This window comes from Hyperolius riggenbachi, chromosome 1, assembly GCF_040937935.1.
Source record: "Hyperolius riggenbachi isolate aHypRig1 chromosome 1, aHypRig1.pri, whole genome shotgun sequence".
Classification (NCBI taxonomy): domain Eukaryota; kingdom Metazoa; phylum Chordata; class Amphibia; order Anura; family Hyperoliidae; genus Hyperolius; species Hyperolius riggenbachi.
The window spans coordinates 526,638,818-526,662,417 of NC_090646.1; the positions used below are offsets into that span (position 1 = coordinate 526,638,818).

Here is a 23,600-nt window from a genome sequence, read left to right on the forward strand (position 1 = left end):
GTGGAGGGAGCCAAAGATCAGAGTGATGGCAAGAAGATCCTCCAACCTGAAAGTTTTGGAGCTCATTGCTAAAGATGAATGGGCAAAAATACCCGGGGAGACATGCAAAAATCTGGTCTGTAATTATATGAAGTGTTTGATTGCTGTAATAGCTAATAAAGGCTTTTCTATTGATTATTGAAACAGCAATGTTTTCATAGTGTTTTTAGCCATTTAATTTATTTATATACTTAGGGTAGACTCAATTTTAAAAAAAAAAATGCAGAAAAAGCACAATTTCATACAAATTACTTTGCTACACAAAACTAACGTCATTGACTCCCATAGGTTACTATGCATACATCATACTTCTGCACTATTATGCTCAACAAGTCCAGCTGTCGGTAATGCTGGCCATTCCCTGAATAATCTATATTACAATGGTATTTTTTCTGCATGGACATCCCAAAAATGAAAACCATGGACAGATTAGTAAACATTTTGAATAGAAAATAAGTAATGAAAAAATGTACTATAAAAACTGAAATTTTACAATGTTTTCTGTTTATTTATGGCCCAAATAGACAAACATCAATGATAATTTATAACATCCACAGAAATAGCACCTATGCCTTTAAAAGGCAGGATTAAGTGACATATATTGTACTGTGTTAGGTTTTATTTAGTTATTAGTATCATACAGGCAAATTTAAATTCAATATTTATGTTATGTAGATCTTCAGCCAAACTTTTGATAGGGCGGTGAAGAGTAAGAACTGCTGTTGGGTTTCTATTACCAAGAGTGGATTAGGAGAGAAGCACTCCTTTATGGTATAGCCCTGTAGTGTGGGTGCTATGATCAATAGGACCATTAGTATTGACCAAGCCAACAATGCAGTGTAGTAAACAGGACAGCATTCTGTGTGTTAATCAACGGTTTATTGAATTCTGCATTAATCCATCCAATGGATCTGTGCACTCAGGTAGCTGAAGCAATAGTTATGCCAAATACGGATTACTGCTGCAGCCGCCCGAGAGCACAGATCCATATGGAGTTACTCCAGAACATTATCTTGCATTGTGATCTTCGATAAGGAGGCACGGAGTTGCTTCAAAACATTGGCATGGATTATTGCAGCATTCAGTAAAAGTTTGTTGATTTATCACCTCATTTTTTTTGTGAATGGAAGGGAAACCTCCACAAATAAAATAGAGATTAGCACACACTAGTTTCACAAAGCCAACAAAAACATTTAGCTTGGAATTCCACTTTAAGTTTCAGATCACCATATAGTGAATTTTGGTTCTCAGAAAGTGGTTCTCCTTAAAGGAGATGCTCTTGCTGTTAATCAGCTTAGTCACCCTGGTTCATCCGATTGACCTGTACTGGTAGATATCATGTGAGAGTAGGCTGTAGTACAACCCAACAACAGACCCACAGTTCTTACATAATCAGGGTCAAGGAAGCAGAACAGACAAGCTGCATACAAGTTTTTCTGCTTCATTAGGAAACTAGGCATTTACCCAAATAGTAGGAAGACCTTACCTTTGATATCTATGACACCAGGATTGAGATATCTATCCCGACACCTGTTCTGGTGACAACTGTAACATTTTAAACACTGTCCCAACTTGTATCTCAAACGCAACTGTCAAATGAACAGAAAGGAAAGAGGATACCCATGTGATCCATGTTGTCAATAAATATAACAGTTTTGACTGAAGTTCTACTCCAAATATTTCAACATTGAGTAGAGCAATGTATCCATTGCCTTTGTCTATCGGAGGAATATAAGATAACAAGAAATTGGTCACAGAAAAGAACCATGTAAAAAGAACAAAGCCTGAAACACAAGCATCATCAGTGCAGGCTAAGCCTACAAGGAAATGCTGTGCTGCATTAAGCCGTCTCTGTTCATATAAGTTTTTGCAGCTAAGAAAGTCATAAAATCAGAAACACTTTTCAAGCTGCTATAATACTTGTGTTACCAAAGCTACTCTACGAGGGTTGGCCAAAGTAATTACCCACGTTTTGTATAGCACTGTTATAATAACTGCTCTGAAAACATTTATACAGTATTGTTCAACCATTATATGTACTGAATTTGGCTGCTGTTGCACAAACAGTATGAAACAAATTGTGGTTGTTAAACTGTACGAATGTTCTCAGAACAGGACAGTTTCCACTAAACTTACACTCCCTAGGCACATTCCATTTTGAATATAAGACATCTCAGCCTAGGTGACTTCAATACAGTTATCCAGCTTAACTTAAAAGCAAGTCTGTAAGTCTGGCAAAGTATTGCTCTCAAACACACACCTTTTGTTTGGCGTGTTTCTAACACTTTTCTGTATACAAGTAGCAAGATTTTGATGTGAATGCTCAGGTATTTTCCTTGTGCAACCACATATATATTTTTCATTTTCATTGGCTGAAATGTTTATTTATCCAAGGTGAGCCAGTTGTGTAAAGCTTTACTTACCTGGGGCTTCTTCTAGCCCCTAGAAGTCTCTCTGGTCCCACACTGTAGTCCTTCTTCAAGGTCCCACTGTCAGCATCATAAGTATTGCTGACCCGGCTGGAGTAGGCATCTTCTTGGCAAGGATACACCTCTTGCATCGTGCTTGCAACTGTTCTGAACATGAGCAGTAGCACTGCATGCGCAGGACGCTTCCAGCCACAGAAGTGCGATGAGAGCGGCAGAAGACGCAGACCTTGGCTAAGTTGGCGATGTTTAATGTCTGTAACCAAGTACAGAGTTAACCTATTGCCATTGTCATGCTGGTTCTCTAATGAGTAATACTATTGTTACTCTGTTGGGCACCCATTTCCTTCTTCCTTTCACCCCTTTCTAGAGAGGAGAGCAGTGCATCAATACAGCAACTGTTCCTGAACTGCTACACAAGACTACATTTCTGTCAGCTGGTATGATTTTGATAAAGGACAACTAAAGTAGAAGCGATGTGGAGGCTGCCATAATTATTTCTGTTTAAACAATATCAGCTGCATGTCTGTCCTGCTGATCTTTCATGCAACAGCTGTTTCTTTGAGTCTCACGGCAAGGGTTAAAGAGGAACTTCAGCCTAAACAAACATACTGTCATTAAGTTACATTAGTTATGTTAATTAAAATAGATAGGTAGTATAATCTCTTACCCACCCTGTTTTAAAAGAACAGGCAAAGGTTTGATTTCATGAGGGCAGCCATCTTTTTGGTTGAAAGGTTACAGGGAGCATGAGACACAGTTCCAACTGTCCTGTGTGCTGATCACCCCTCCCAGTTGCTAGGCAACGTGAACAACAACAGAGGAAATCCCATCATGCTCTGCACAGCATCTTTGATGGGGGAAGCTTAGCTAAAAATGCAGCTAAAATGATGCTTTGGTAAGAAAAACAAAGTTCTGATGCTGTGAAACTGTTAAAGAAACACCAAGCCTTTTCAGTTCTGCTGAGTAGATTTTTATTCCGGAGGTTCACTTTAAGAAACGAGGGCTCTAAACAACGGCTTCTTTGTAGTTTAATTCTCACTGATAACTAATCAGAGCTGTACAACTCAGTGTAGCTGAGAAAAGAATGCATCTGAGTGCAGGTAACAGATACCAAGTTAAAGTTCAATTTGCCTCTATGGGAGTAGACAATCATTTATTAAACAAAAAAAAACAAACAAACAAACAAAAAAACCCTGCGCTGTCACGTATCTGACACAGTCAAAGGTTTAAAGGTAGATTTTAACCTTTAAATAAAAAATAAAAACTATGGGATTTAAGGAAAGTCCTATTTACAAGTAGGACTAAAGATACAACTGTTCATCTCTTTAGTTTATTTTCACTTCAGATTTGCTCCAATGTTTGTATGTAGCTTAACTTGATGTCTAAAGGTGGCCACTAACCGTCCAATTTCTAGTGAAAAATCGTTCGAGCGATCAAAAATTCTGATCGGATTGGTTGTAAATTATCTCCATTGGTAGACACAATCGACTATGAACAAGTGAAAAAAAAGCCGTCCGAATGAATTTTCGTGGAACCAAAATTTGGATATTCTTGTTGGTTGTGATAGATAGGAAGCAAAGATTGGTTCATTGATGGTGTAGTGAACGATGTATTCCAATATTTCACTTCCGATCAGAATTTCTGATCGCTCGAACGATTTTTCGCTAGAAATTAGACCGTTAGTGGCCAGCTTTAGGCTCTCTTCCCACAATCGGATTCATGCCCTGCAAGTTGACAGTGGATGCGCTGGAACACCCATGGCTCAGAATTATGGCTCCTAAATATTCCAGTGTGTCTGTTCTATTCAACTTTGCTGAAAACGGCATATTTTGGCACAATAGTAGCCCTAGTGTCTTTGCTTTGCCTGTTGTACGCTATATTGCTTTGCTTTTCCCTTACTTGACTTTCTCTTGCAGCTATGATCTCATGGCACAGTCAGCTGAATGTTTGTCTTGAATGCCTTTGAACTTTCAGGTCTTAGCTTTCAATTCCTCTTGAGAATTTTAGGGCAGAACATGAGGATTGCTTAAAGGAAACCGGAGATGGTTTGAATAGAAGAATTTATACTTATCTGGGGCTTGCTCCAGCCCTATGTACTCCGTGGGCTCCTTACCAGTTCCTTCCGGGTGGCTCTATTCATCTTAAAAAAGAACTTTCCCGGTACAAAGACTTCAATCTCGCCCGTCAGGCTGTACTGCGCATGCGCGGCCCGGCACCCTTCTGCAGGGAGCTTTCTGTGCTCCCACAATGGCATAATAGAGAATACAAATCATTCACCTGACAACTAGTATTTGTGGCAGTCTATCACATGCAACAAGCACAGCTTTGAGAGACATCATATACGCTAGTCAGTGCTATAATAAATATTCTAGCTTGTGTTTTAGGCTTTTCGGCCCTTTCAAGGACAACACAGTTCACAATCAACACTGGGGATCAATCAATGTACTCTGGATTTCAGATATATACAATAGTTCAGTGCAATGTATAACAATTACCTCGTAGTAACATGGCTAACTAGTGAGTCCATTAATATGCACCTATTCAAATAAGTAAAAACACAACAAGGTGCAATATGATCTGCTAAGCAGGACCTCCTGCTTAACTGTAGACCTGTAGAGCTAACGCTGATATTTTCAGTTGATTTCTTCTTGCAATATGCACCAGTCTGTGTTCGTGTTTTAAGAAAGGAGCAAAGCATTTCTTAAGCTAGATTTATCTTACATTACTATTCAGCATGCTAAGTAAGTGCAAGTTCAAAAAGCTACCGGACTTACAAGTCAGGGAAAACCCAGATTCCTCTGCACTAAGCACCATTCTGAGAAATGTAGTCACACTTTACATTACCGTGTAATGTTTTCAGGTCACTGTATTCATAGTACTATCCAGTGCTAGTACAGAACCTGGTAATATCTAAAGGACAGGTCTAAACTAGCAGGTGCTCGTAGTGCATTAGCCAGAGGAAATTGTAACAATTTTTAAATTAATGTCACAGATAGAGATCATGGTTCCTGCTGGGATTCATCTGATTGGTCCTCATTTTTCTGGATGATCACACCAACATCCTCTGGGTACTGAGCCTGCAGTTCTTTATTTGCCACATAGTGATCTCCTGCAAACTCCGAGAAATAAAGTCCTATGTCCTGATGTGTTATTTCAGCTGGAGATGGGTGAGGTTCCAGATCCTCTGCAACAAAAGAAGAAAATAGCTTCACCTTATAGTGGATCTAAACCAGAACTTCCTCCCTGCTCTAAAAGATTAGCAAGATAACCTTTTGGGGGGAAAATTCTTCATTACAATTCATGGATGGAAAAAACCCAAAACAAAACAAAAAAACTGAAGTTTTAACAGGATGAACTGTGCAGGGAAAAACTGAAATATTTAAAGATATTTGAGACTGCCTCTACATGCTTTAAGTTTTTGTTTAGCTTTTATGGTTATGTGAGCAGCCTGTGCAGTTACTTTAGGCTGGATTGAGTAAAGTACTCCAAGAGCCATAAGATGGTTGCAGTAATAGTAAAAATGTGACAATGTGATATGTTCCGTTCATTTCCATATGTAATTGAAGGCATACTTTAGTATAACCTGCTTCCATAAAAACAATCAGTAAGATTTAATCTGAGCAGTATTGCTGCTCTCTGCTACTCGCCCCTTTTCAAGCCCTGAGGCTTCTCTGGTATGGATGGTGGTCAATGAGATGCAAATATTTCTAGGTTGATGCGGGGTTCTGCAAATCTACAGTATGCAGCTTGAAAATGGACCAGTCAAGTCATGCCAAGATGGAATTTGATTGGTCCATTTTCAAACTGCATACCTTAGAATTATATTTATCTCACCTACCATCCTTACCAGAGGGGTTTCCCATCTGTTCCCGATACATCCATTATGATGCACTAGTGCAGTGTTTCTCAAACCTGTGGCTCTCCAAAGGTGCACGTTTTGCAGGCAGCTTCACCTACGCACAGGTGGGGTAATTAGTCTCTCAGGTACATGGAATCCACCTAGCTGAGACACTTAATTACCCCACCTGTGTATATAGGTGAGATTGCCTGCAAAACATGCACCAATGGGAAGTCACAAGGGCAGGTGTGAGAAACAACGCACTAGTGCATGATGATGTCATTGTACACAGCATGTGCAAGAACAGCTTGAGACTACTGTAGCCTGAGCCAACATATACACTTTTTGAACAATATTTCATCTAGGGACTGTGTGGTGTATGCCTGATGGCCCCTGAACCGAACAAATTATTATGCCATTTATTAATATAATAATAATAATATTATTATTATACTATCTTTCGCAGCACTTTACATGGTGTATTAAATCAAACTTAAATAAACTTCCCTTGAATTGATTTCATCTCTGTCATATTCTGCACACCCAAATAGCTCTGCTTTACCAATGCACCTTTCACTCTAAGCTAGCTGACCAGAGCTGCAAATTGTACTGTCTGTAGCATGGGGACTGCCTATCTCCTTCATGCTAATTTAGAAAATGTCCTTCTCTGCCAATAGCCTTCTAAACAGTTCTGCCTCTAAGCTTCTCTGAGACAAAAAGGTTTACACTAGAAGGCAAAAGGATGTCGGGGACGGGTTGAGCTATTGATGAAGACTCGGAGTGAACAGACAAGCGACGTGCGAGACTGTCTGAGGTATGGTACATCAAAGGTATATAATCATATTTGATTGATGTCTTTAATGCAAAAAATAGTCCAGATAAAATCTAACAATTGTACTATAATACAGTATGTTAGTTTACCATAGTTGAACATAGAAAATGATCTTTACCCCTTTACCTACCTTGTGCAACATAACTGCAAGTCCCATCTTCCACAAGCACACTATAAAATGCCTGGGTTGCCCCTTGAGAGAGGTGGTGCATATTTTCAATCCAGTCTGGAGGCATCAAACATAATGGATCCCAGCCGAATATGACGCATCTGTAGCCGTACCTGCATGGTGAAAGCAACAAAGGACTGAAAACCTAGAGCCGTTAACATTGATGTATACTGTATTGATGATTACACTTTTACTGCGGCATTCAGCACTGGATGAGTCATGCCTCTGAAAAATCTTCTGCTTAGCTATTTCATGATATGAAAAAATCCAATACCTGTGTAGAGGTGCCCATACACTCGTCAGATTGGCAGCAGATAAGAAATGCATCTGATGATCTATCTGATGCGTTTTTAGAACATTTTTTACCAGGATAGAATTCCAATAGATTTCAGTTTGAAATCTATTGAAATTCGATCTGATGGCAGTTTTTTGCCTTTAGATTTCCATTAAGGCCAATGCAAAATGATAAGCAATCTCATCAGATCGACCTAGATTTTCCACCCTGCCAGTTCGATGGAAATCCATAGAAATCGATCGAAATCGGCCATCGATCGGTCAATTGGCCAACCGATTTGCAATCGATCAATCGGCCAGAAAATCGGCTGAGTGTATGGGCCCCTTATGGCAGTTCATTTTATAAAACATACACTCTGTTGGCATAATACCATCGATTCTACAGGCTGTCTGACTTCATGTCATTTGTTACCAACTACAGAATATGCCACAACACTCCTTTAGAAATATAAGGATTTCTGCGAAAAAAGATAAATTACTTCTGGAAAAATTGAAGTTTTATGGCAACCCAATAACTGAATAGTTTCCTTGCCCTCAATTGAATATGTTTGCGATTTATAAATCAATAATAAGAATTGTAACCAAGAGCAGACAGCCAACTAGCTCACATTTCTACATAAACCTCTGTATACAAGGATTTAAAATGGTATATGGAGGTCTTCATAAATCTCAAAATAGTATGATTGCTCAGCTAATACCAACACTACCTTATTTTAATATGTCACAGCTTAGTTGCACAATAGCTTAAAGTGGATGTACTTTTAACATTTACTCCCACTGCATTTATATGTATAATTATGGGTGTATAGAAGTTTTTTTTTATTTTAATAAGAAAGCATCTTTTGCTTTATTTATGTTTTTTTTTCCTGGGAGAGTACGGCTGTACCTGCTGCTTTAAAGATAAGAATGCTCAGGGTCACAAAGTGTAAGAGAGACAAACACTTGCTTAGGTGTGCACTCTGACAGCTAATAGGCATATTTAGGAAGGAGGGTCTGGAGGAAGGAGCTGGCTGCCAATTGACACATACCAACCAGCATACATAGGTACACGCCACCAGACCTAAAAAATGACAACAACATCTGAAAAGAAAAATACAGTAATACATTTATTTCTTTATAGTAGTAGTAGTAATAATAATAATCATGTCTTATGTAACTCATATCAAACTTTTTAATTTGGGATCACTTTAAGAGCTTTGGGTTAGTTTTACACTTCCTTGCTGCTTGAAATAAGTTATCTCAACTGTGTCATAAGGCTGTGAGATTTCCCTAAAGAAAAAGGGTGATCATCAGATCTGATGAATAAAACTACTGCTTACGTTACGTTAAGAACCACACAGCCTTTTTCATGTGAAGTATAGCAGGTCGGAATAGTGTTAGCTGTAGGTCACATGCTGCCTTGAAGCGAGATTGTCAGCCACAAAACCAATTCTATTTAAACACTGCAGTGTGTTTAAAATACTGCCAGAAATCTCTCCCTGCAAGTACAAACTTTTCAATCCATTCAGGAATCTCTCTGCTGTTAAAATATTTTCTCAGTCCCCCAGGCTCTTTTCTTTGCCATTGCCAATAACCCTCCCACCTTTCTGCTTCTCACTGATTGGCTGAGCAGACTTCTGCCTAGTTTTAAGCATGATCCTCTGCTCACTCGTGTTAACAAGCAAGGCTGAGGCGACTCAGTGATTGGAGGTGAAAAGAAAAAAGTTAAGGGAAGAAATTACATCAAGATTTAGCCTCAAACTGTGGGCAAAAGACTTGGTTCCCACCAGGAACATAATTCTCTTCATTTACTATATACAATTCACTGAAATCAAAACGTGGACAGTACAATACATGTGTTATGTAATTTGATCAAGTATTTATCTACCATATATGCTGGCCTATAAGGCGACTGGGCGTATAAGACGACCCCCAACTTTTCCAATTAAAATGTAGAAGTTGGGGTATACTCGCCATATAAGACTACCCCACAGTAGGAGTGTCGGGTGTCATTTGTCAGGCCTGGTCCCGGTGTCAGTGTCGGGTGTCAGGCAGAATTGTAAATACCTCATCCTGTACATATGCTGTATACATCCCCACCTCTTGTTTCCACCCCATTCCTTTAGATTGTAAGCTCGCAAGGGCAGGGCTCTCATCCTTTTGTGTTATGGACTGTTATTAATTTAATTGCTTGCACACTGTTAGGGCCCGTTCACACTGCACGCGTTTCCAGCCGCGTTTTGGAAACGCGTACAGGTGGCCAAAACGCACGACATCAGACAGTGCATAGAGTGCAATGTCTGATGTTCACACTGCATGCGTTCCGGACCTGTGCGGTCCGGGAACGCATGCTGCACGCAGATTTTGCAAAAACGCGTGGCTGTCCCATTCACTTTTCAGTGATGGGATCAGCCACGCAACGCACACAAACGCGGATGGCCATGCGTTCGTACGCGTTGCGGTCCGCACGCGTTCCGCACGCATAGCCATCCGCATTTCTGATCTGAACGGGCCCTTAGACATTTATACATTTTAGTCATCATGTTAAATCAAATTGTAATCAGCAGTGCTGTATTTTGTATCAGTGTTCATATTTGATCTATATCATTGTCTGTATCATTATGTATCCCTTGTTTGTTTTCTTACATTGCACAGCGCCACGGAATATGTTGGAGCTTTATAAATAAATAAATAATAATAATCCTGCTGTCATCTGGTGAAAATATAGATAGATCGCGCTCTTGTTTAAAATAACTTCTTGTAATACCTTCTGGCTAGCAGCCGATCGCACGAGTAGCAGTGCAGCCTCCTGCCTCACCTGACTGGTGACGTGTGCGCCTCCACTGATTACGCTCACGCAGAGCTGTATTGTGGGGCGCACACGTCACCATTCAGGTGATGCCGGAAGCTGCACTGCTACCCGTTGCGAGCGGCTGCTCGTCAGAAGCGATTACAAGAAGTTATTTTAAACAAGAGTGCAATCTCTCTTTTCACCAGATGACGGCAGGATGAGGTATTTACAACTCTACCTGCCACCCGACACTGACACTCGGACCAGGCCTGACAAGATACACCCGGCATATAAGACGACCCTTGACTTTTCAGAAGATTTTTTTAAGGTTAAAAAGTCGTCTTATACGTCAGTATATACGGTACCTATATCTGTGTTTTTCTTTTCCCTGGCATAGTATGGCTATTCCTCCTGCTTTAAAACGCTATGCAGTGCGGAATGACAAGTTACCAATGTGTAAAAGATGCATGAAGAACTTCAGTTCAAATTAATGAAAATCTAGCACATGACCCATACCGCAGGTATGTGTCTTTCTACGGAAAGGGGAGGAGGAATAACAGCCAGACATAGCAAGACAAGAAAATGTAAACACTGCCCCCCCCCCCCCCCCATTACAGAAAGGGACAGGAATTCATGAGGATAGCAACACACACAGCAGGAGCCCAATAGCGCAATATGTTAATGAAATGGAGAAGTGAACAGAGATAAAATAGTACTCACAGAGGTGGGTTGCATGAAAGGGCAACCAACTAGCAGTAGACAGGTGGAGAATTAAATCTGTCTCCATTCGGGTGTCCTAAGAAGTGGTGTGTTAGAGGTACTGTTGCTAGTCATGGCTGAACCACTCTAGACCAAAACCCCCCAATAAAAGGTGTTTAACACAACACAAGTGAAGAGGCACCCAGGAAGGATAACTGGAATTTTATCCTTCCTGTGCGCATCTTCAGCCTTGTTGTGTCAGACATGGCAAAGGCTGTATGGTTAAAACAGGCAGATTTCACAGACATACGGTAATCATAAAAAATATACCTCTTATGTCTCATAATAAGTCCAACGGAATAAAACAGGTCCTCCTCACTGGATCTCAACTTCACATTAATCCTATTGTCTTCTTTCCGCCGCTCTATATGCTCCAAGTATGCTGGACCAGGTATGCCACAGCTCCATGCTGTGAGGGGTCTAGAGCCTGAATGTTCTGTAGAATATCCAAGACCTAAAGAGAAATGTTCTTACAAAGTTACCCACACATTGGGCTCTAGTCACAAAACTTCTCATAAATGACTTATTTATTTATCTAATCACTTAATTGATAAAAAAATAACCTATCAGCACATTTATAAGCAAAATAATTACTCAAAGCAACTTGTTCCTAATTAACTTCATTTCAGTATTACTTTTCCTACCTTCCTTAATTATATTATATTTTTGCTCTTTGGGAGCTTAAAATGTAACATAGATAATGTGAAAGCTGAGGAATACAGTGAAAAAGCTTTGTGAATCATGCCCAATGCATATAGCAATGTCAGTGACTTGCTGCACATAGTTGTGAATGAGAGGGCAACAGATAATAAGATCTGAATAAGATAATAATAAGATAAGATAACAGATAAGTTCTCATGTAATCCTTTATTTTGCAATCATATTATGCACACTCAACTCCTGACATGAGAGCTGAATAATCTGACAGTTTATAGTCTAGACTAGCCACTGCTGATTGAGACAAATCTTTAATTCAATAGCTATTCAGCCTTATGCAATTCTATCTATCATCAATAATAGCATTAGCAACTAATTAACATTAACCTGGGCAGATCTACAGTACTTTGTTTTCCCAGGCCTGCATTATATTTTGCTCTGTCATGGTTGCGTCAGGTAACCTGGAACTGCTGTACAAATCAGTAACAAAGGTAACTTAATTATTCTATTTAACCTCTTGAGGACCACAGTGTTAAACCCCCCTAAAGACCAGGCCATTTTTCAATAAATTGGCCACTGCAGCTTTAAGGGCTCACTGCAGAACCGCATATGTCAGCACACAAGTGATTCTCCCCCTTTTCTCCCCACCAACAGAGCTCTCTGTTGGTGGGGAGGGGGTTGGGGCGTGTGTTTTTTTGTTTGCTTATTTTTGTATTTTTCCTTTTTTTAATCTGATTCTGTAATCCCCCTCCCTCCCCCTGCCAGCCAATCACTGTGATCGGCTGTCATAGGCTTCAGCCTATGACAGCGGATCAGCCCCGAGCCTCTGGAGGGGACAGCTGTTTCTAACAGCCTCCTAGCGGTGATCACCGCTGGGAGGCTGAAGGCGGAGCTGAGCTCCGCCTACCAAGCGGCGATGCGCACGCATCAGCGCGCACGATCTCCAGCAATAGAGGCCTCAAGGACCTTACGCCAATTGGCGTTAGGCGATCCTAGGGCTGCTGCCGCGTGCACGCCCATCGGTGTGACATGGCAATAGGTTAAACTGGTGTAACAATGTCTTTAGAGTTACGACCAAAGTTTTGTCTATACTGAGAAGGGGTTAAAGGACAACTAAAGTTAGAGTTATATGGAGGCTGCCTTATTTATTTCCCTTTTAAGCAAAACTAGTTACCTGGCTATCCTGCTGCTCCTCTGCCTGAAATACTTTTAGCAATAGACCCTGAACAAGCATGCTGCAGATCAGGGGTTTCTGATATTATTGTAATTAGCTTCATGCTTGTTTCTGGTGCAATTCAGACACTACTGTAGGTAAATAGATCAGCAGTGCTGCCAGGCAACTCGTATTGTTTAAAAGGAAAAAAAATGGCAGCCTCCATATTATTCTCACTTCAGATGTATTTTAAAAATGGTAAGTGGCTGTGTTAACACAGAATTGCATAGAGGCTCTCTGTAGAAAAAAGGGTTAAAATACCAGTCAAGTAAAATGAAAAACTAGATACTTACAGTACCTACAGTAAGACGAGATCCTGCAGAGGCTTCCCACACCATTGCTGCCTGCGGATGGCCACAATAAATCTGACAGGCGCTTGTCAGATTTGTGATACGACCGCGCTCCTCCTCATACACAAACACGCTGTACTGTGTCTGTGCAAGTATGGCCGCGTCAGTGCAGTAAGCCAGAACCGCTCGGGGGCAGCATGGCTGTGATTGGACATGAAGAGGAGTGCAGTCCTGATCTTCAGGAGGCTCCTGGGTGGCAGCGGTGGAGGACAGAGGCTTTCCTCTACTTAGATAAGTGTCTGTTTTTAATATATATTATGTTTAGCGCACACCCTTCAACGATAAGCTTCAACGATAATCTCCAGCATATTGTCCATAGACTTGCATCAATACCAGCAGCACCTCCACCATAGACACCCACTAGTGATCAGACTCACTGGACGTATTGGCCACTGTTAGACTGGCCAATCATGCACGATTCCAGGAAGCCTAGATGCCTCAGGATCCTGGTGCCAATGCTGCTCTGTATCGTTTATCCTTTTGTTTGCAAGACCTCAGAGAAAAAACCTCACATAGCGGGATACTGTCTCCTTAAAATCAGTTTTATTAAAAAAATAAATCACTCACATGTCCAAGCTGATTATATTCGCACAGAGTTTTTCTCACGGGCTCTCCCCCGTTGCCAGGCTGGGCATGCTGTTTGGGCTTGATTTCCACGACCGTCTAGCCACCTCTGCACTGACTCCACTCACAGGGCGATTCTCTTATCCTGGTACGTCCACCTCCACCCGATCGATTTCGTTACTTCCTTGTAATTCATCAGGGGCAGTTATCGTTCAAGGGTGTGCGCTAAACATAATATATTGACTTGTGAAAGGTCTGCCTAGACCTGGTGGTGGAGCACTCTGGAGGACATTGTATAATTGGCTATAGCGCTTTGAAAATTTGTTGTTGTTTTAATTAAGTGTCTGTTTTTGTTGGCCAAGGTTCACTTCCGCGTTTAACTTTAAGTTCCAGCCACAGAGAAAGGACCAGGAGTACAAGTGTAGTTAAATGCTGGGTGGGTGTGCAGACTACAATAAAAGTATAATATCCTGTGTACACATAATGTACATATATATTCATTCTCTCTCTCTCTCTCTATGCTATGCTTGTTCTCGCTCCCTGCAATCTGCATGGCTTTGCTAGAGTACCTTTTCGGGCCAAATCCCAAGGTGGAAATACAACCGAGCCTGAAGCAATAGGTGCTGCACACTGTCTGGATACATAGCCAGGTAAAGGTCAAGGGAGACTCGCAGCAGCATAAAGCTTCGGTCTTTGCTGTCTCTGAAAAACACACAAGGAAAACTTGTGAAAAACAATTAGAATACATCACAGTAAACATTACAATTATAACATGTGTTAAGGGGGAATTACAGTCTAGTATGACACGACACATAATTAAAACTTGTTTTTATACGCTTAATTGCCCATACATTTGTGATTTTTACACAGACGGCCTTTCTTGTAAACACCACCCACCCCCAATTTATAGAATAGCATTCCTAGAAGCGGTCATTGCATGGAAATAGTACATAGATAAATAAATTAGCTTTTATCAAGATAAAAATGAATTACTAGTTTGAGAATCTAGGGAAGCCAGTAAGGTGGGTAAGCAATTTTAAAGGTAAGGCAGATTTACAAATACACATAATAGGTACATGCCAAATAATCAGGTGAGAACTGAATGGGCAAAGTTAGATTGGAAACGGATTCAAACAATCCAAAATTTATCAACACTGAGTGTCAGAGCTGCTACCAGTCACTCAGTCTGTGCAGGTGTGGAAAAGACAAACTTACTTGCGGTAAGGTCTTTTCCAGGAGTCGGAAGGACAGCAACCCTGAGACTTGTCTCCCTCCATTTCCAACTGGACAGGATACTAGTTAAAAGAATTAACATAATTGATTAGGCAGGCAGGCACACTACATAAGGCAGCATTCCCTTACCCTCATCAGTAATAAAAAAGACCACACAGAATGATGCTTCAAATAATTTTTATTAACAATACATCAGGGTGGGTAGTAAGGGTGCTGTCCTTCCGACTCCTGGAAAAGACCTAACCGCAAGTAAGTTTGTCTTTCCAGGACGTCTCAGGACAGCAACCCTGAGATGATAAACAAGACATAATTAGGGAGGGATTACAGCCTGCAAAACTCTTCTACCAAAACATAAGTCAGAGTTAGAGGTTAAATCAAGTCTATAATGCTTAACAAAGGTATTGTGGCTTGACCAGGTTGCCGCTTCACAGATTTATTAATAGTAGCCCCTGCTCTCTCTGCCCAGGAAGTAGAAACCGCTCTGGTTGAATGACCTTTCGCTAGTCCTGATAACTGCTTGCCCTGGTGCAAGTAAGATAAAGGAATAGCTTGTCTGATCCATCTTGCAATCGGTTTCTTTAGAAGGCGGCTTTCCGGCAAAGAGAACCAACAAAGCATTGGACTTCCTCCAATTCTTGGATCTCTGAAGATATTCATTCAAATAGACACCTTCTTAACACCTAGACAGTGCAACCTTTCTTCCTTTTGATTTGATGAATTACTGCAAAAAGATGGTAAAAAGATCTCTTGAGATCTATGGAATTTAGATACAATCTTAGGTTAGATAAACGTTTGTACATTTGATCAATAGGAAGAAGTGTTCTTGTTCCTTGGTAATGCCCATAGCCCTATGCATAGCTTCAAATAACTCATTCATAAATTCTGTGGAAAAGCAAATTTCTGAGACTTAACGCCTTTACCCTCAGATGCGTCTACTTCAGACTGTGGTAATTCTTCCAATAATAGATATCCACTTTCCCTTCAGACGTCAAATTTATCTGAATCAACCTTGACTCTCTACCTCTTGAGGAGGTCTGTTAGGAGGATTTAGAAGGACCAGCAATAGGTGCATCAGAAGTAGAGGGGGTAAATGTCGGTGTAACATCTGAATTAGAAAGTATGAAAGCAGATTCTTCAATAGCAAAGGACATCTCTGATCTCAACCATCCCATCAAATCTTTAAGCTATGTAGGGGATCCATCTTTCACTACCTTTTCAGTGCATAATTGACACAGGTGTTCTGCAGAATCAGGCATACAGTCACTGCACATTTCCTAGATTTAGACACCGCTTCAGAAGACGCTGCATGCTTATCAGGTTTGACAACTTAGTCTTATCCAACTTGCCATTCTTGGAATCCGTTTTAACAGCTTCCTAACAGTTTCTCCTTTAAAGAGAAACCGTGACCAAGAATTGAACTTCATCCCAATCAGTAGCTGATACCCACTTTTACATGAGAAATCTTTTCCTTTTCACAAATGGATCCTCATCAGGGGGCTCTGTATGGCTAATATTGTGGTGAAGCCCCTCCCACAGGAGACTGTGAAGACTATTTTCCTGGCAGTTTCCTGTCTGTGAACCTCGTTGCATTGTGGGAAATAGCGGTTTACAGCTGTTTCCAACTGCCAGAACAAGCAGCATGTACTTCCAGCTACATCACCTGCCAACCGTAAAAACGTCACCATCTGATAAATGTCAGAATGTAAATAAAAGAGAGGGCAGCTTTTAAAATGGGCAAACACTGACTAAATGTATACATAATTATTGTAAAAATGAAGAATTTTCACTGGGAGTTCCTCTTTAAGTGGAAGACAACACCCACCGCTATGATAGCTCTAGGCTAGGATCACAGTGGATAAGCTTATAATGCAAGCATAGTAATGCAACATTATGAGTGTGAACTGCACTGGAGACCAGACATGGCCTTTTTTCAAATCTGCATGCCGCTTTTTAGAATAATGCAATCAGGTACAACCCAGCACTGTGCACAGACCCATAGATTTATATGGGCAGTGAATTTCCATGCTGAATAAATCTGCCACACGACTGAGCACTGCCCTTTGTGCAGATTCAACAATTACTTATAATACTGGAAAAATCTACTGTCCACATTGCTTAAGATTCCAGAATCTTGAAACCCTCTGCTTTACATTCACCTTTGCCAGAATATAGAGAGGGGATAAAACATACAGAGGAAATTACACTCTAAATACTAAGAGTGTATCAACCTGAAAAATTGTCAATCTCTACAGCCAGTAGAGGTTTAAGTGCAGGCTTGACAAATCAAACAAAATTCAAAACAAATGCAATGCAGATCTGAAACCAATGCAGATCTGAACCAATGCAATGCAGGTCTGAAACAAATGCAATACAGATCAGAACAAATGCAATACAGATCTGAACCAAAGTAATGCAGATCTGAAACAAATGCAATGCAGATCAGAACAAATGCTATGCAGATCTGAAACAAAAGTAATACAGATCTGAACCAAAAGTAATGCAGCTCTGAAACAAAAGCAATACAGATCAGAACAAATGCAATGCAGATCTGAAACAAAAGCAATACAGATCAGAACAATGCAATGCAGATCTGAAACAAGTGCAATGCAGATCTGAAACAAATGCAATGCAGATCTGAAACAAATGCAATGCAGATCTGAAACAAGTGCAATGCAGATCTGAAACAAGTGCAATGCAGATCTGAAACAAATGCAATACAGATCTGAAACAAATGCAATACAGATCTGAAACAAATGCAATGCAGATCTGAAACAAATACAATACAGATCTGAAACAAATGCAATGCAGATCTGAAACAAATACAATGCAGATCTGAAACAAATGCAATGCAGATCTGAAACAAAAGTAATACAGATCTGAACCAAAAGTAATGCAGCTCTGAAACAAAAGCAATACAGATCAGAACAAATGCAATGCAGATCTGAACCAAAGTAATGCAGATCTGAAACAAGTGCAATGCAGATCTGAAACAAATGCAATACAGATCTGAAACAAATGCAATACAGATCTGAAACAAATGCAATACAGATCTGAAACAAAGTAATGCAGATCTGAAACAAGTGCAATGCAGATCTGAAACAAATGCAATGCAGATCTGAAACAAATGCAATGCAGATCTGAAACAAATGCAATGCAGATCTGAAACAAATGCAATGCAGATCTGAAACAAATACAATGCAGATCTGAAACAAATGCAATGCAGATCTGAACCAAAGTAATGCAGATCTGAAACAAGTGCAATGCAGATCTGAAACAAATGCAATGCAGATCTGAACCAAATGCAATGCAGATCTGAACCAAATGCAATGCAGATCTGAACCAAATGCAATGCAGATCTGAACCAAATGCAATGCAGATCTGAACCAAATGCAATGCAGATCTGAACCAAATGCAATGCAGATCTGAACCAAATGCAATGCAGATCTGAACAAGTTTGAAACAAGGAACTCCTTGAAACGACCCCGAGATTCACTTTCTAAAAATTTCCATAGATTGTCAATCACCATCGCTGCAGTTCAGGCTTGACATATCATCTTATTATAACCCTGGGGAAGCCTATTGCTGCAATGGCAACAATTCACCTTCGCCTCCTGCTTTGCACCCACTGCTAGATTGCATGGACACAGAGGACAAGAAAAAGTATAAACTTATACCAGGGAAACATCACTCTCAAATCAACCATGTGAGTGCACATCCCTGCATTGATTGTCAGTCTCTACAGCTAGCATAGGTTTACTGCAGGCCTGACCAATCAAATGGGAAGCAAATGACTCCTTGCAACTATCATTACCCTGAAAGTTTCCATTAGATTACTAGATTATAGAGGAAACAAGAGAGAGGGTAAACACACAGGGGAAAAAAATCACACTCTAATGTGAACTATATGAGTGAATATCCCTGCTGCTGGAACAAGCTTGGAAGCTCTTGTGTGTGATCCCATCTTTCCAGCATAGGGGAGAACGTCAGGAACAGTACCATTTCTTATGCTGTCTAGTTCTCCTGTAATGGACTCCCCCACCAGCACCAGTCTCCCGACCATGGCTTGTGGCCCAGGGATTTCATGCATGAGCAGTGCTGCCAAGAGGACATCCATCTGGCAAAATAAACTCAGCAGCTATTCCTCTTGGGTGTTTCCAGGATGGAAACCCAAGTTAAAATTGAGGAACCAGGGGAGGGTGCTTGATAACCCTCAAATAATAGCCGGTATAAAGACATAACCAAAGACACATACCAGAGAGGGAGTGGAGCTTGACTCCTCAGAACTATGGGAGCAAGAGCCTGCGGACGCTTCCATGGTCAGCATACACAAGACTGACCAGGATGCACAACCCTTGAATAGGTCACCTGAAGGTTTCCGCTCAAACATAATGAAAAGGTTTGCTTTACCTTAGAAATCCACCGCCTTACCGAGCAGACTAGCTCAATCAGCGGCTAAATGCGGCGAGATGTCCGCTGGGATGCACGCCGAGCCATGGAAAGCATTCTACTTCCTCCTTGGTCACGTAATGTGGAAGTCACATGTCCTCCTGTGCGCGTCCTTCAGCGGAAGCCACTCCGGCGTGTAACACAGACTGGGGGAGAAGCCGATGCAGACATCAAGCACCCGCGCTGGCTCGCCTGACCAGCGCTGACATAGGGGACACTTGTATGCCGCGGCTCCTGAAATCTATCATGGTTGGCCAGCTCTCCCCACACAACCAGCATCCTGATGGACAGGAAAACAACTGATGAGGGTAAGGGAATGCTGCCTTATGTAGTGTGCCTGCCTGCCTAATCAATTATGTTAATTCTTTTAACTAGTATCCTGTCCAGTTGGAAATGGAGGGAGACAAGTCTTAGGGTTGCTGTCCTGAGACGTCCTGGAAATAAGCAACATTTGTTCCTGACCTGTACAGCTAAATATTTCTGCAGGAAGGACAATTCACCCACTGACATTGACTAGAAAATGAATGCAACTTAGGTTTGCCTTCAGTTATGAAGATTCATACCTGGATGCAGATTGAAATGCAAAAGGTATCTTTCAGTAACATTAAATCTCAAAACCATTCGTGCAGCACTGATATGGACTTCATCCATGCCATTTGCGCTGCTCTTCACTTTTTTTTTTCCTCTCCTGAAAAATCATCCTAATCTACAAATAGGGCTGTGACCCTGGAAGTACTCCGGATCATTGCAGCTGGCACAAATTACTTGCAGTCTCATGCATAGGAGCATGGTGGATGTAGGCAGGAAAGGGGCATGTATTTTGGGACAATGGGCGATTCTAGGTGTTCTACTGTAGCTTATACCTCCCCTTCCAGCTTGTTCTTCCAACAAGCAGCTTGTAACAGACTTTCACAGAGGAGAGTGGTGAACGGGGGCAGCTTAAAACGGCACAATTTGCACAAAGTGGTATGCTTCCCAAAGATGAATGCTATTATAGAGCTTTCTTTTTTTTTGGGGGGGGGGGGGGGGGGGGTCATTTGACATCAGGTACACTTTGAGAAACACCCCATTCGACTGAATTTTGATCATTTTTGCAAGAAACAATCGTGTACAAAAAACACATGAGAACATTAGAATGCATGTACCAATGGTTTGTGGGGAACCTACCTTTTGCCAAGGTTAAGCAGGTTTCCTACCATGCGCTGCAGGACCTCCTTACTATTGACGGCCGCATAGAATTCATCTGTCACTGGCTGACCAATCATGTATTCACACTCTTTTGCAGTCAAGAATTTTCCAGATCCAAAAGCATCCACATAAACATAGTCTGTGATGCTGGAACTGCTGCATGTGGGATTGAGAAAGAGTTATTGAGAGTTATAGATAAAGGAAGTTAAAGGACATCCGAGGTAAAAGTAACGTATATTTTTTTTTTTTAGATATTCCAGTTTTATTATATATTGAAATTTAGTTTTTACTGTTCCATTGGATCTGCTCAATGACACCTGCATTGTAATATGCTAGAGTTCAAGTCTATTAATTATTGATCCTTTTTATCTCTTTCCTGCTCTCAGAAGCCATTTATTGACAGTACAGTGTTTTATGGCTGTAATTATCAGTGAGGGTTATTGCTATAGTCTGACCCAGTCCGACCTGGACAGAAACTGTCACTTGCATACCTGATGTTTAATTCTTTCAGGCAGAGAAAAAAAAAAAAAAGAACACGGCATAGTTATATGTGTGCTTGGCACTGTACAAACATGTCTATCTCATCATGTCACCTCGGTTGTCCTATAAGTATATACACCATATGTCAGTAGTATCCAAAGCAGATCTGGCAAACTATATGTCAGGCACTTCCTTCTAGTGATAAGCAGCACAGCATTTCTCAAATTTCAGTATGAGGACATCGAAATCTCTGAGGCCTTCAGTGCTACTGGGAAAACGTTCTTACCCATGGGAGCCCTGGCACCATCTGAGCATGAAATGATGAGGAAAGTTGACTGGCTCCAGCCGCACTCCTAGGCGTACAGCAAGGGTGAGGTATAGCACGGAGAGACTGATGGGGATGCCTGTCCTGTGGGTTAAAACCTTGGAAAGAAAGTAAGAAATGTTTACAGAACAAATCTGGTAATGACTAACTACATAACTCCAAAGCAACTGCAGCAATACAACAGGGCATCCAGGAAATCTGGGAAATACAGTCTTTTACCCAGGGCTGTGGAGTCGGTCCAAAAATCCACCGACTCCGACTCCTCAGTTTAGGATTCCACCGACTCCGACTCCACGACTCCGACTCCTCTAATTTGCATATTACAATTTTGTTGATTAAAAGTATGTAACATGAAATTCGTCTCTTAACTGCCAACGCTTAGGAATTTTACAAGACAACTGAAGTGAGAAGGATATGTAGACTACTATATTTATTCCCTTTAGACTAAAACTAGTCCTTGGTAAGAGTACTTGTAAAAGGTTCAAAACGGAACAAAGAACATCTATCAGGCCCTAGGCAATGTAAGTGTGGGTACATGTAAGAATGATGTGCAGGTATTCTGCAGGGGAATGAGGAGATTGTAAACAGACGACACCTCTTTGTTCAATGTGCACAGCATTCTCAGTGGATTCCCTGCAGCTCTGTGGGGAGTGCATATGTAGAGTATAGTACTACTGTGTAACAAAGTAAACCTGAAACAGATGACATTAAAGTTTTATACATACCTGGGGCTTCCTCCAGCTGCCTTCAGAATAATCAGTCCCTCGTTGTCCTCCTCCACCACCTGGATCTTCTGCTATGAGTCCAGGTACTTGAGCCAGTCAGGCGTAGTGCGCATGCACACACTCCGCCACCAGGAGCATACTACACCTGTGCAGCACTATTGCGCAGGTGCAAAATGTTCCTGGCTGTGGGAGTGGCATGCGGCCGGACAGCGCTGACTGGCTGAATTACCAGGACTCATAGCAGAAGATCCGGGTGGTGGAGGACAGTGAGGGACTGATTAGCCTAAAGGGGGCTGGAGGAAGCCCCAGGTATGTATAAAACTTTACTTTTCATCCGTCTCAGTTACCCTTTAATTTGTAGTCACCAAACCAAATTTTAATAACATATCAAATTTCATCAGCAAAGGGAGTGCATGCATTTGCATAAATCAGCATCAATGCAGAATTATTTCCATCTCATTGACCATCTCTATTAGTGACACAGCTACACATCAGGCTTTATTCTTACAGCATAGATGTTATTTAGTATATATAAGAGATTCCTGTGTACACCTCATATATACAGTCACAATCAGATATGTATATCTGACCTTAAAAATACGGGGACTGCTTTATTGAAGCAGCACAAGTAACTAATTTTGATTGGTTTATTTCATTTTTGTGGACTAAGCACAGCTATTACTGTATATATACATTATTTTTAATGACTATTATCTGAGAAATATAACATTTTATCATATTTTCTATTTTAATTACAGTTACAAATTCATTAGGAGTCGGAGTCGGTGCACTCCGACTCCGACTCCAGGCACCCAAAATTGCCCGACTCCACGACTCCGACTCCACAGCCCTGCTTTTACCGGATATTTCTCTGCTAATATGACCACTAGGCAAACCACATTTTTCACATTTTGCTAGTTGTAAAGTCATTTTTGCAATGGAAACAATATAAAATTCTAAATATAAATTGTACATGGTTTAAAAAGAAAATCAAAAGCCGTAAACATGTCACTTTTTACAATTTGATATATCCTCATTCCTCAGCAAAACTGCTGACAGAAACAGAACTTCCTCTTTACTTGTTCTCTGCCACCTGACAAGCCATCACTCGTCTCTGCAGTAACTGTCAGCAGCAGTGCGCAGAAAGGCATCAACAGACGTCCTGTCAGCTGGATGATAAACAAGTCATGTGGAGAGTCCTGCCTGCTGACACATAAGGAGATGTCTGATATTGAAAAGTAGTGTTTCTGTGCATTTTATGACAGAAAGTATACTAAGGATTTTCTTCT

At 40.9% G+C, this 23,600-nt stretch overlaps 1 protein-coding gene across 1 annotated transcript in view; it reads right to left on the reverse strand.

Moving 5' to 3' along the window:
• Positions 1-526: 526 nt before the first annotated feature.
• The window catches only part of FBXO21 (F-box protein 21), a 46,802-nt gene continuing 23,728 nt past the window's right edge, over positions 527-23,600 (reverse strand). The window contains 7 exon segments of the mRNA XM_068246029.1: positions 527-5,652; positions 7,269-7,420; positions 11,401-11,506; positions 11,509-11,584; positions 14,484-14,616; positions 20,761-20,937; positions 21,548-21,684. Of these exon segments, the coding sequence (XP_068102130.1) occupies positions 5,468-5,652; positions 7,269-7,420; positions 11,401-11,506; positions 11,509-11,584; positions 14,484-14,616; positions 20,761-20,937; positions 21,548-21,684 (966 nt within the window). The 3' untranslated portion in view covers positions 527-5,467.